The sequence below is a fragment of the Lissotriton helveticus genome, chromosome 2_1, assembly GCF_964261635.1.
Source record: "Lissotriton helveticus chromosome 2_1, aLisHel1.1, whole genome shotgun sequence".
Taxonomy (NCBI): domain Eukaryota; kingdom Metazoa; phylum Chordata; class Amphibia; order Caudata; family Salamandridae; genus Lissotriton; species Lissotriton helveticus.
The window spans coordinates 598,943,116-598,956,849 of record NC_136059.1 but is presented as its reverse complement, the minus strand read 5'-3'; the positions used below and the strand labels follow the sequence as shown (position 1 = coordinate 598,956,849).

General features: G+C 49.6%; 1 protein-coding gene across 1 annotated transcript in view; it reads left to right on the top strand.

Moving 5' to 3' along the window:
* Window positions 1-13,734, top strand: part of LOC144818170 (baculoviral IAP repeat-containing protein 1-like) — a 699,834-nt gene that overhangs the window by 430,071 nt on the left and 256,029 nt on the right. Inside the window, exon 12 of the mRNA XM_078675292.1 lies at window positions 1,781-1,867. Coding sequence (XP_078531418.1) covers window positions 1,781-1,867 — 87 coding nt within the window. The remainder of the gene's footprint in view (window positions 1-1,780; window positions 1,868-13,734) is intronic.

Here is a 13,734-nt window from a genome sequence, read left to right as displayed (position 1 = left end):
TAGAGGTTTCCACCCCCTGAGGTGTCAAGCATCCCTTTCCTCCCTGTCCTGGCCCTAGTTTTTCAAGGGTCACAATTGACTAGGAACGATCCCTTTGTGAGAGTGCTCAGGCAGAGCCTTTGTGATGTGCAAGAGTAGTAGGTCACAGCTCCTCCCCCTTGTTAACTCAGAGTTGCGGATCCTGCCACAACCATCTTCCTTTTGTCTAACTGTCTGGGAGCAATACACAAAAAGCAACTGCCAGCTGCACCTAGTCATGTGACCCAGGATCAGACTGCAGGTACCAAATGGCTAAGAAAAAAAGAATAATGCAATTTTTCTAAAAGTGCAATTTTCAGAATAGTGCTTGAAAATCCTACTAGGACATCTCTTAATTAAATATTTTTAGATACCACAATCTACCTGTACCTGCTCCCAATTGGAAGTTATTATTAAATGTAATAAGGTAACCCCATTGTTATCCTATGGGAGAGGGAGGCCTTGCTTTAGGGAGTTGGAGTGTTTCTCTACCAGGACATGTAAAACTTACATGTCCTTCTTTCTAACTGCACTGCACCCGATCCTCGGGGCTTTTCAGAGCCTACCCTAGGGGTGGCATACTTGTATTAAAAAGGAAGGTTTAGGCCTGGCAAATGGTTTATTTTGCCGAGTTAAAACAACAGTTTAAAAACAGCACACACAGTCTGAAAAGGCATGCCTCAGACATGTTTAAAGGGCTACTTAATGGGTGGCACGATGAGTGCTGCAGGCTCACTAGTAGCATTTCATTTATAGGCCCTGGATACATGTAGTACCACTTTTACTAGGGACTTGCCAAGAAATTAAATGTGCCAAGTGAGTGTGAGCTGATACCACGTTTAAAAGAGAGAGCAGAAGCACTCTAGCCCTGGTTAGCAGTGGTAAAGTGAACGGAGTCCTAAAAGCCAACCAAAACAGATTCAGAAAAAAGCAGGGTGAAGGCAAAATGTTTGGGGATGTCCCTGCAGAAAGGGCGAAGTCCAACACTACCAGACAACTGTCTGTAGGTGAAAGCCTCTTGTGGACCATACAACATCTGTCTGTAGGTGAGAACCTCTTGTGGGCCATAACGGATGCTTACAGTGAGCTCAGAAGCTTCCCATTGCTTACCATTCATTGGTTTGCTTTATTGTCACTCTCATTTACTTGCTTCTTGATGCCTTGCCTTCCTCGTCTTCTGTCAGTTCCTGACCTGGAACATGGCCTCTTTACCTTCTTCCACTGCTCGCATTTAGAGAACTACTTTTGCCTTTTTAATTAATCATTCCAAGAGAGCAAATGTATGCTCTTGTTCTCTCTTTTGATTGCTGCTTACCTGTAATACCAACCACCCAATTGCGTCCCCTTCTCCCACCCTTCTCCTGGTCTCCAACCCCTTGTGGTCATTGGATTTTTTTTAATTTAAATTAATTACAAAAAAAATTTATTTACCAATCTAACATGGGCGTCTGCCACTTTAGATTGGGAAATTAAAAATAGCTGCGAGCATCACAACTCATGAACACCACACAGTGCATGTGCCACAAATTGCACATGTTGTGATGATGGCAGTCAACTTGGAATGGTTTTTTGGTTAGAAAATCCAATTTAAAATTGCCATTAATGCTTCTACATGCAAATGAAAAAAAAGTATTGACAAAACTAATAACTCGCCATATGAGAGCTGGGACCTATTGGCTTTGTAAATGCTGTTAATGTCATTGACAATGTTGCGTATTTTGGGACAATTATATATTTTTAAATCTGCTCTCTTCTGTTGCAGTTCACATACTGTCAACCTTTCAAGAACTTAAAGTGCTGAATCTTGATAGCCTACGTTTTACAGACAAGGAAACTTCAGAGATGTTTGGTAGGTTTTTTTCCTTTTATTTTGTCAAACTTACATCATACCAAATGTTCATGATTTGCCTTATTAACACAAGGCCAGTGGCGGAAGTATGTTGTGGGTAAATCAGGACCCCGCAGCAGATAGGTGTTTATGCCCCAATGCGGATAGCAAAATGTGAAGTTCTATTGCATCCCCTAAATTTACTTTGTTCAGATTTCACCAGACGATACCCAGTAAAACCTTAATTAGAAAAATATGTCAGAAAAAAAAACCATTCAGAATTCTGGTACAATATTTCTCCATGTTATTCCTCGTGCCCACTTGTAAAACTGGAAATGGTGTGATAATTATGATCCCATGAAAATTTGCAAGGTAAAGTAAATTTCCCAGGTTAGAATTATTGCATGGTAATTCTGACCCAATTTGGAATGAGGTTCTTTGTGTTCTACTGGTAATGGTGGGAACACTCCTCCATCTTCCACCAAGGTCTATTTAACTGGCTAAACATGTTTGCAGAATTGCTCCTTATCTGAGGTGATTAGTCCTCCATGGTGTCTGGCAGAGCTAACTCTGAAAAACAGTCATGGTAATTGTTGCGGATGTTCGTTGAAAGGTACGTTTCTCTCCAATGTTGCAGCTTACATGGCAAATACAGACTCTGCCACCTTGAGAAAACTCTCGAAATACGGTGAATTTTCCATAACTTTCTTTGTGAAGATGGTATGTCTGCCACATTGGTCGGCTGAAATTCCACCAACTGAACTTCAAACCAGCCATCTAGCCTATTACTACCATTGCACCAAGCAATCATTTTCAGAAGCACTTTCCTACACCACCCTCCACTTACGCCTAACAATCAGTCCAACCCATAAACTATTGTCCACCTGCTCATGGCACCACTAAGTAGTTTTATTGTGATTTTATTGAAGAGAGTATTACAATAACGTATATAAATAACAGTAACATATAATTTTCTGATTTGAATTGCATGCAGGAGTGTTTGATACTGGCAGTTACAGTTACAACAGGTCAAATAGAATACAAACCATCTCCAAATAGTGTGTTGCTGAAAAATAATGGTTAGGTGTGCGTATTCAAGCCCAGTACGGAACACAAAGTAAATGCCTGATAAATGCAGTGGTTGTTGCTCCCCCCCAGATGGTATGTGTCCAGAGGATCTCACTCAGGCACAGATGGTAAATCTCGGTAAACAACCTTTACAACGAAACTTTTACAACGCACTACCATTACAACGCGGTCATTACAACGCAAACCATTACAACGCATTGCGCTGGGGGGCGCTCTAGGATAGGGAATAGGTTAATTTACTATCCAATAACATTCCCTAGTGTCCACGGGGACTGGAGTTGGAATAGTAAATTAAACTATTCACTATCCAACACCCAAAAGCACTATGCGTTGTAATGTATTGCGATGTAAAAACCGCGTTGTAAAGGCAGGCGTTGTAATAGCCTGCGTTGTAACGTCATGCATCCGTAAATCTCACCTGCCACTGTACCAACCCATCATCCTGTGTTGGAGAATTTAGCAAATGGGAATGGAGTAGGATCCAAAAAGCCTTTGGTCTGCTAGTTTTGAGGATCATGCAATAGTAGTGCTCATATTGTGCATCGCAATAAATCACATCATAAAACCCTTTCCTGGCAGTATGGGCTGTATCAATGCCCCGGACTTAGGTCTCTGGTGTCTGTCACTTTGCCAGGAGCACAGCACTTGGTACAAATCTTTGCACGTCACTTTGTACATTGGTTGTGCAGCCTAACAGAGTTATTTTGGGAGACTATAATAATTGTAAACCAATCATGTCTGAGATGTGACCGAAATACTCACCCCAGAACATATTAATCTGTGGGAAAATCTGTGCGGGAGTATTACATCTAAGGCAACTTAAATCAAATATAGACCCGCTCCTAGTAATATATATCACACAAAAAAGGAGGTAGGAATGTGTTTTTTTGGTAGTGGCATGTGCTCAGTGGGTAAAAACTGATCTCACTCACAAAATTGTGACATACTTCATCACCGGGCTTGCTAACTAACACCCCTGCGCAGACCAACGTCTGGGGTGGAGAAAAGGGAAGGGAAAGACAATACAAACATAAAGTAGTGGGATCACCAAAGAAAAGTGCAGTGTGTGGAAATTAAAACTAGCTTGGATGTATCCCTGATACTATTTTTATTCCTATGCCACCCTGCCAGGGTTAAAAACATGAAGGATGGAGGTGAAAGGAGAAAGTTAGGTTCACTTCACCCCTCCTTGCTACAAAGCTGTCGACATGTTTCTGCTGATTCGACTGCACCCACAGTGTTAGGTCACTCCGGCATTCATCAGGACCTACAGGGACCCAAATGCAACACCCTCCTCTGATCCTAATTTTGGTTTTGTTGGGTTATTCCCTCCAAGATAGGGTTTCCGTAACTCACACTCTCAAGAACCGAGTTTCGTCAATCGGTTGGCTTGAACAGGCGTAGGGGAAGGAGCAGCTCCCAGTAGTCACACATTCATCAAGGTGAGACCGCTGTCTGTCGACTGCCCTCCTCTCGCCTGTCCTGGTAATGCCAAGGGTGGTTGGGTACAGCAGATGTAAGAATTTGAAGTGAATGAGGCATAACCTGTTATCCGGGGACAACCTCCAAGTTTGCTTGCAACAGAATGCCCATTCTTTATCTGAGAGCACTACACGTGTATCTGCTTCCCATTTTAGCCTAGTGGGCTAGTGGGAGTAAATCTTGAGCCAGTTTAACATCATACAGCTTGGGAGTTAGTAGCTGAGAATATGCCTTGTAATACTCTTTAGGAAACCAGTCATTCCTGAGGGCATTACATGTGCGTAGATCTGAGATCACTGCAGTGATGTCCTCCATGGTGATGGGTGCATCAAGAAATTGCTGACAGGGACCCTCTGGAATGTCCCTTGGTAGTATATTCACACCCATGACATGAAGGTTAGGGTTTGCATCTTAGGAGTATGCTAGATTGGTGTAATACTGTATATATGTTCATATTTAAACTGTCTCAACAAGATGGTGGAACTATTCGTTTTATTGACTGTTTTCACACTCCTTATAATTTTTGTCTGCTTCTGTCTATTAATCATTGCTGCACATATTTTCTATACAAGAATTACTGCGGTTCAATAAATAGTGAAAAACATCCCTTTGTGTATTCTTTGTATATTTCTCTCAGTGAAAGAGAGCACAAGAGAATGAGCGAAAAGTTCAAGGTCTGTCACCACAGTTCCTGAGTGAACAGAGTTGTCATGTTCAGTAGTTGCCAGAACTGTTTACTCCTTGTCTCAGTTTGGGGGGCTAACGGTGGCACTGTGAGCTAGCTGGTCAAAGAGACAACATATCCGGCAGGGGTGCATGGAATAAGTCTGGCACAATCCAAAGTTTATGTCGTCCGCATTTCGCAGTTCTCACTGATTTGTGGAAACTACACGACATGGCAGTCAATGTGGGCTGGTTTCTTATTTTGTATAAATCAACCGAGTAGCTCAATAGTGCTTCCTCAGAGATCTCTACACACCTTTTAAACCAGAGATGTTCATGGTGGTAAGAAATATCCTCCTCAGCTGAGGTATACCCTATGTATTGGCTGTGGTTAAATTCAAGCTTAAAAAGATATTCCCACTGTGATAGTAAAACTCTGTTATTCATTTTCTTACACAGCATAGCACAAAATAGTTCTGCGGAGTGCAGACATGAAGTCACTCAAAAATGACTTCAACATGGCCTCTCACTAGAAGGCGGAGATGTTACCTTCATGGTAGAGGCACACGAGGCATTTAGAACAGAGGTGTTTTACTCCTGGGTTAAATTCCCTGCTGCAGATAATGGTATTTCATGAATTTGGTAAAATACCAGAGGAATACACTCCTTATGAGGAGATAGATATCCCTCTAACCTATCAAGAAAATGCTAATTGATTTAAAGGTACCCTCCCCCATACTATACAAAATGTAAGACTGGGCCCACTCAGCAATGTGGGGGCAACATGGCCAGTCCTAGCCGGTTACACACTGCATCCCGGTATTGATCATTTGACCTCAGGCCAGCTGCAGGGATTATATCATAATCAAGGGGCATTTGTACCAGAATCCCCATTAGCAAATCCCAAATTGTGATTTTATGCGATTCCCAGTTTGAGATTCGCAAGTCGGGATGTAACAAAAAAATCGCTATTGAATAGTCATTTCTTAAAATCCGCTAAAAAGTCTCACAAATATGCTTTGCGATTCCTCAATTGCAAAATTCGTAAATTAAAAAATCGCAAAAAAACGGGAATCTGCAATATGATGACATCACAACCAGGAAGTGGAAGTGATTTGCTGCACCTGATTACCTGAGCCACAGTCAGAGGCTGTTTGGAGAGTGAGAGGAGTGAACACAGCACAATGGAGTCCCAGAAACAACATGAGGGCAAGGTGGAAGAATTACGGAAAAGATGGTATGATATGCGGCAAAGGGTGAAGGAGAGGGTGGCAGCCAGACTGAAGGAGTCCAACAAGAATGGGGGAGGATCATCCACAGCAACAGACCCAACACCCCATGAGGAGTTGGTGGAGTCAACCCTCCTGTCTGAAAGCGTCAGTGGTGTGGCTGACATAGACAGCTGCGAGGCTGCAACCAGCAGCCAAGGTAAGATGCATGTAAAATATATCCGCACACATCCCCATCCCAAGCACACAGTCAGGAATGCACAAAATCCAAACTACACATGTCACCCCGGTCCACTTCTTACAGCACACCCAGCAATGCATCATGGGAGACGTAGTCGGATGTATGATAGTGTGTCCATGAGACATAGCAAATTAAATGCAACATGTGAATCAGTGAAACGGGGATAAGAGAGTGTCAGAAGTTAGCCAATGCAAATTGTTGAAACTTTATTTAGTGCAAAATGCAGACAGTAACACAAACTCATGAATTCCCCTTTACATCCGCAGCACAATCCAGGACACTTGAAGACAGTGCAGATTTTGGAAATCCAGACCAGGCTGATGATGGGGACTCATGCGACAACACAGAGTCCACACCAATCACGCGCAGGAAGCGCACAATTGTGCCCCCACTGCCAACATTGGAGGATGACACAGAGGCCACATGGGAGGAGAATGAGGAGGGGGCGTGGCTTGGCACCGATGTAAACAGTAGCGGGTCTCGGAGCTCCTCCGTGGCCGCCTTTCCTTACCAAGGATCCTGATGCTTTAATGAGGTCCCCGGCACCACAAAATAGCGTTGAGTGTGGCGTGCTCGTCTGGGAGCAGTTACATGGAGCTGACACGTTGCAGTGAGGAGTTCTCGGCACTTTGAGCAATTTGCGTCCGCCCGTCGAGCTCGGGGCTAAAATGGCGACCGCCACTGGTGCCCGCGGCCGCGGCTGGTGAAGTGCGGGAGCAGCCTCAAAAATTCCCTAGCCCGCGGAGTGGAGGCGAGGGGCGGACTGGTCCCCAACTGATCGTTTACCCAGGCGGTGAGGAGTGGGGGAAGTCGGGGGCGCCCGAGTGCCTTTACGCCGCCCGCCGTTCTGGCCTGACCCTAAGATGGCGGACTTGAGCTGAGCTTCGTAGAGACCCCGAGCTCTGGGGCCGACTTTGCACTGCTGGGTGCCTTCTGGCGGGGGCTGGCGCTCTCGTGCACTGTGTCTGCGGGCCGGGAGACTAGGCTTCCGCCCAGATCCTGAAACGAGTTGTGGGAGCAGTTTGACAGCAGACACAGGCTGGCGGCATAGCAAACTTACAGATACTGCAATCCATCTAATACATGGGGCTTGGCTGGACGGATGCACGAGCTGCAGCGGGGTAGCGCCGAGAACTGAGTCCTTGGGCTCCTCTGTGGGGGCTCCCTGGACGACGCCCGGTGGCTCCTCAATTCAAAGCTCAACCTGAGGAGTGCGAGCAGGCGCATTGCGGGAGGTGCATGGACGGGCCCAGAGCTTGCTGATGTGAAGGGCGGTGCTGGCACTGATAGATACCGACGTGGCTGACTGCACGGAGAAGCTGGACTGGGGAGCACTGGAGGACGGAGGCGGGAGAGGGAGAAGGTGTTTAATCCCTCCGGGAGCAGGGGTTCACAGCGCCACTCTGAGCCGGGGATTCCTAGCACCTACTACCCGGACGAAGGACACTGAAATCAGTCCCTGTTCCTAAGGAGACTTGCAGACATAGTGCTCCGCCCCTACTCTATTGCTGGCCCTCCGCTTCGGATTGACCCGCAATCCTACCTGATTCACGTCTGTTCTCTTGGGACTGGTGGGACATTTGCCTGGAATACACGCGGTTCTGATGCCCGCTGACACACAAGGCTCCGGTGGCGGTGTGAGGGCACCAGCGCCCTAGCGGCTCTGCACTCTGAGCGGTAGGATCACGCCGCATGGGCCCGTGGACTAGCAACGCATACAAACCGCATCAGCTACCCATCCCTGCTGACAACGACCCTCGAGCTGGGGGGGGTGACTAGGAAGGCGAGTTGAGGTCTTCAAAGTGTTGACGTTCCTCTGCGAGGTATCACTGCGCGACATTGGTTTGGCACCCGTTTGAGACGGCGATAGAAGCAGAGTTCTTCGGAGCAGACGGCCGGGGCAGCGGTGCCCTGCTGGGGTGGAGTGTAACTGCGGCCTCCCCCGCCACTACTCCTCTTGTCTCCGCCTGACTACTACGATGGGCCGGGTACCGAGGAAAACTAAGGGCTTTGAGGTGCTGCGCCTGGATGCACCAGATCAGCGCATAGATGATGAAGACGGTGAGGAGGTGAGCCGACGACCGGGACGATCCGGGGACCTTACTCTGGGGGAAATAATGCAGGCCATATGGGCCTCCCGCGAGGCCCTTGAGAAACGGATGGATGCCATCGGATCAGATCTTACTCTGCTGAAGGACGACCATCGGAACCTCAAGGAGAGAGTGACGACCCATGAAACCGTCATGAAGGACTTTCCGGAAGAGGTGGCAGCGTGCGGCACTCCTTAAAAGAAGTGACTCACAGGGTCAAGGTCCTTGAACTCCGGGCAGAGGATAGCGAAGGCCGGTCCCGGCGCAATAACCTCCGTATCATGGTGGTTCCGGAACGCGAAGAAGGGGCGGACGCGGTCTGTTTTTTTTAGGACTGGTTGCGGTCGGAGGTGGCGCCGGAGGGCCTTTCTCCATTTTATGCTCTGGAGCGAGCGCATAGGGTCCTGACTCGCCCACTGAAACCTGGAGCCTCTCCTCAACCAATAGTGGTGAGACTCTTGCATTACCGCGACCGGGACTTCATCCTGCAGAGAGACCGGGAACAACAGAACCTGCGAATAGGGAACAGTAAGGTGCTGATATTTCCGGACTACACCAGGGAGGTGCAGCGTCAACGGTCTTCCTTTCTGGCTATCAAGAGGAAGCTGCGGCAGCTCAATCTCCAGTATGCTATGCTGTTCCCGGCGCGTTTGTGGGTGACAGCGGACGAGGAGACCCATTTAATTCCTACCCCGCAGGCGGCGTGGGACTGGCTGGAGGGTCGCGGAGGTGCGGCCATGAATACCTCGCGGGCGGCTGTTCCTCAAGAACGACAGGCCGACTACCCCACCGAGGGGGCGGCCCGCTTCCCCGATGGTGCAGCAACGTGAGCGAGAGAGGGGCGGTGAGAGCGGTGGCGGATATCAGCAGAGGGGTGCCCAGTCCGGCGAGTACTGACACAGACGCAGAGAAGAGTGGAACAGGGAGTCTGGGTTCTGGAAGCGCACTAGGACTCTCCGACATGGAACTGCCGAAAGTCACCCCACAGACAGCTGACGGGATGTTTGGTTGATGGGGCCAATAGGGTTAAGTGGATCGTTTGTTCCCAGGGTTGCTGCAAGCACTGATATTGGGGGCCGGCTTGATGTAGGGCACTGCAGTGGCGATTGACGTTTTCAGGTTGCCGTGGTTCTTCTTGGCTATGCAGACTTTCCCCAAGGAAGGGGGGGCCGAGGGAGGGGTTCTGGGGGCATTGTACGTATGCTAAGAGTTCCCTCCTGGAGACAGTTCTGGATACAAGCAGTTTGGTTTGGATGGGTTCCGGAGTTTGTGTGCGTGTCCTGGGGTGTGGGAGTTGGGGGCAGTTTGAATGTTGGGTGGGTTGGGGGAGGGTCAGACATGTCGCTAGGGGGGGCTAGACAAGTGTACGCATGCGTGGAATCCATGGGCACCTCCATAGGTCTTAAAGTCATGACTTGGAATATACGGGGGATGCACACCATGTATCGGCGACACAAAATACACGCTTATTTAATACGCAGGGGAGTCCAAATCGCACTACTGCAGGAAACTCACTTGACAAGGACAGAGGCGGTGGCTTTACAACGCCGCTGGAGAGGGCAGGTCTTTCACACCTCCTATTCGGCTTATGCACGGGGGACCTTAATCTGGGTGCGGGCGGGCGTTAAATTTAGTGTGTGAGGCAGGTGATAGACCCGGAGGGTAGGTACTCGGTGGTCATGGGGCGACTGGATGGGCGGGACATTACTCTGGGCAGCATATATGCTCCAAATATTGATCAGTCCACTTTTTTCACACAGCTGTCCCAGGCATTAGCAGGGGTGCTGACGGGTCCTGTCCTATTAGGGGGAGACTTTAATTGTGTGACTGATGTAGATCTGGACCGCTTCCACCCACCACTTCAGGACGCCCCTGCTCGCAGATTAGCGGAGGCCAGGCGACATTGGCAGAGGAGCTGGGGGCTTACAGATTCTTGGAGGGCACAGCCCCCCGGGGAGCGCGACTACTCTTTTTTTCTGCAGTCCATGAATTACACATCCGGCTGGACACGGTGTTGTGTTCCCCTGACGTCCACATAATGATCACGATGAGTGAGTACTTGGCTAGGATGACCTCTGATCATAATCCCCTACTGGTGTCCCTGAATTGGGTTCGAATTCAAACAGAGATCCCTAGTTGGCGACTCAGACCGGAGGTCTTGGAGGATCAGATCTTCCAAACCACCATAGGTAATGCCATAGAGGACGACTTCCAGGGCAATGTGGGCACTTTTTCCAGTCTGCACAATGAATGAGACGCATTCAAAGTGGTGGTGCGCGGGAGGTGTATCGGGGAGGCTGTGGGAGTGCGCAAGACTCTGTTGAGCGAAGTGCAACAGGTGGAACAACGGCTCCTGGAGAAAGAAAGAGAGAGGCCGAAGCGGGAGAACATTCAGGAGGGCTCTTGAAGGCGAAGGAAGAGCTCGTAACGCAGGTGGAGCGGTTGAGGTGTTTCTATCATAGGTCTTACCTGGTGCGGGCACATGAAGAACACAATAAATCAGGGGCGCTTCTAGCCTGGTTGGCGAATCCGGCACGCAGGGGCACACCAATCCTTGAACTCCGGGATGATGGGGGGGTGGCACACTATGGGCAGCAGGCCATTAACGGGCAATTCCTGTAATACTACTCCACCCTTTATCGTAGCACATTCGACCCTAGGTAACTAGAGGAAGGGGATTTCCTCGACATAGAGTTGCCGCAGATCGAGGCTGAAGAGGCGGAGAATTTGGGTCGACCGGTAGAACTGAACGAGGTTAGGGGAGCCATCAAGCGTATGGCTAAAAAGAAAACCCCGGGCGCAGACGGGCTGCCCTCAGAGTTCTACGTCACCTGCCTTGATATATTGGCTCCGTACCTGGTGGCTCTTTATACCCGTTCAAAGCAGGAGGGCTACCTGCCAGCTTCGACGAGGGAGGCCATGATCGTGCCACTTCTGAAACCAGGAAAACCGGAGTGGGATCGAACTGCGTATCGACCCCTGGCGATGCTAAATATCGATTATAAAATACTGAGCGGCATTTTGGCCCATCGTTTGGGGGTGCACATGACAACTCTGGTACACAGAGACCAGGCTGGATTCATCCCCACCCGAAGCACGGCCCTGAACATCCGGAGGCTTTGTCATTTAGTACATGAAGCGGTGGCGGGTGACAATGAGGCATGTGTCCTATCCATAGATAGCGAAAAGGCTTCGATAGTCTAGAGTGGCCATACCTGTTCCGAGTTTTGAGGGCCTTTGGCTTGGGTGAGGCGTTTGTGGCATGGACGAAGATTCTTTACTCTCGCTTGACGGCCAGGGTGGGAACGGGGGGTGTGATCTCGGCTGCTTGTGATGTAGGTAGGGGGACGAGACATGGCTGTCCGTTATCTCCCCTCCTGTTCGCCTTGGCAATGGAGCCACTGGCGGTTCGTGCGCGGACAGGGGGATATTATATGGGACTAGTGTGGATGGGACAGGTGCACTACATGGCGCTATACGCTGACGATTTACTGATGTTCCTCTCCAATGCTACTGATGAGCTCCGGGGGGCCCGGGAGTTGTTGGAAAAGTTGGGACGGGTGGCGGGGCTCAAAGTCAACTGGGCCAAGACCTGTCTCTTTCCGCTGAGGGGGGAGCGTGGTGATCCTCCCTCAGGGGTTGATGTGAGATGGGAGGGTAGGTGTTTGCCGTATCTGGGGGTTAGAATTTATCAAGCGTTAGCAAACCTATTCGAGGGTAACATAGGGCGGCCCCTACGTACCACCAAGAGTAATCTCGACTTCTGGGCTTCTTTGCCTTTGTCGGTGGCGGGACGTGTGGCATTATTAAAATTGATAACCCTCCCCCGTTTACTTTACTACTTTGTTACCCTGCCGATTTGGATACCTGTAAAGTTCTTTGCCCAACTCAACTCTATGATTTCGAGCTTCTTGTGGGGAGCGGGGAGGCGGAGAGTGGCTTTGCCGATCATGATGCGTCCGCGACAGGAGGGGGGCTTGGCGGCGCCGGATTTCGATGCTTACTACCATGCGGCCCAATTCCAGTGGTTCACGCAACGGTTGGTAGGGAGGCTGGGAATGGAGGCGGACCAGAGAGGAGGCGACCTGGAGCTTCGCCACCTGAGTCGGATCTTGTTACAGCTTCCGGTGCGAGAAAGGGAAGTGTCCAGGGAACTGTGGGTCCTGAGGCAGTGTTGGCCCAGGGCTACGAGACGCAATAAAGGGGGCCTGGCATATGCCCCCGAGATTCCAGTATGGTTCTGTGCGGAGCTTCCCCATGGGGGGGATTGGCAGCACCTGCATGACTGGGAGGAGCTGGGGATCTCCACCATTGGCGATCTGTATGAAGATGGTGCACTACTGCCGTTTCAGGACCTCATGCAGAGGCATGAACTACCTGCTCAGGACTTCCTCTTGCACGGGGGCGTGACGTCCACTGTGTGCAAGCACTGGCAACGAGGGTTGAAAGAGCCTCGGGTTTTCCTCCCCTGCCAATATGTGGTTACCTCTGCGGGTAAAGTCAAGGCGGTGACGTGCCTATATCAGAGACTGACGCAGGGCTTGAGAACCCCTTTGGAGGCACTGCGTTCTAAGTGAGAAACAGACCTGGGGATGCCTATAGAGGAGAAACCTTGGGAATTACTAATGGAACGGGCCTGGAAGTGCTCCCGCAACGCGAGGTTTCAACTTATCCAATTCTATGTGTTTCATCGGGCATATCTTACGCCTCACAAGATTAATGAGTTCTTTGACACCCACGCTGCTTGCCCACGGTGCAGACTGGAAGGTACGGCATTCATGCATATGTTCTGGGACTGTCCATTACTTCAAGACTACTGGGAGGAGGTACTAGCTAAACTGACAGAGGTGACGGAGAGGGACTTGCAGCATACTCCAGGGGTGTGCCTCCTGCACTGGTTTCCCCACACTTCCCGTAACAAAACCACCAGTAAGTTCCTGGACCTGGGATTAGTTCTAGCCAAGCGTGAAATAACTAGCCATTGGAAGGCGGCCACGGCCCCTAGTGTTGCGCGCTGGCTCCGAGACTTTACTAAGTGGGCGGACTGCGAGGGGACGCTCCGGCTCCAATTAGCTCGGCGGGCTGATAATGATA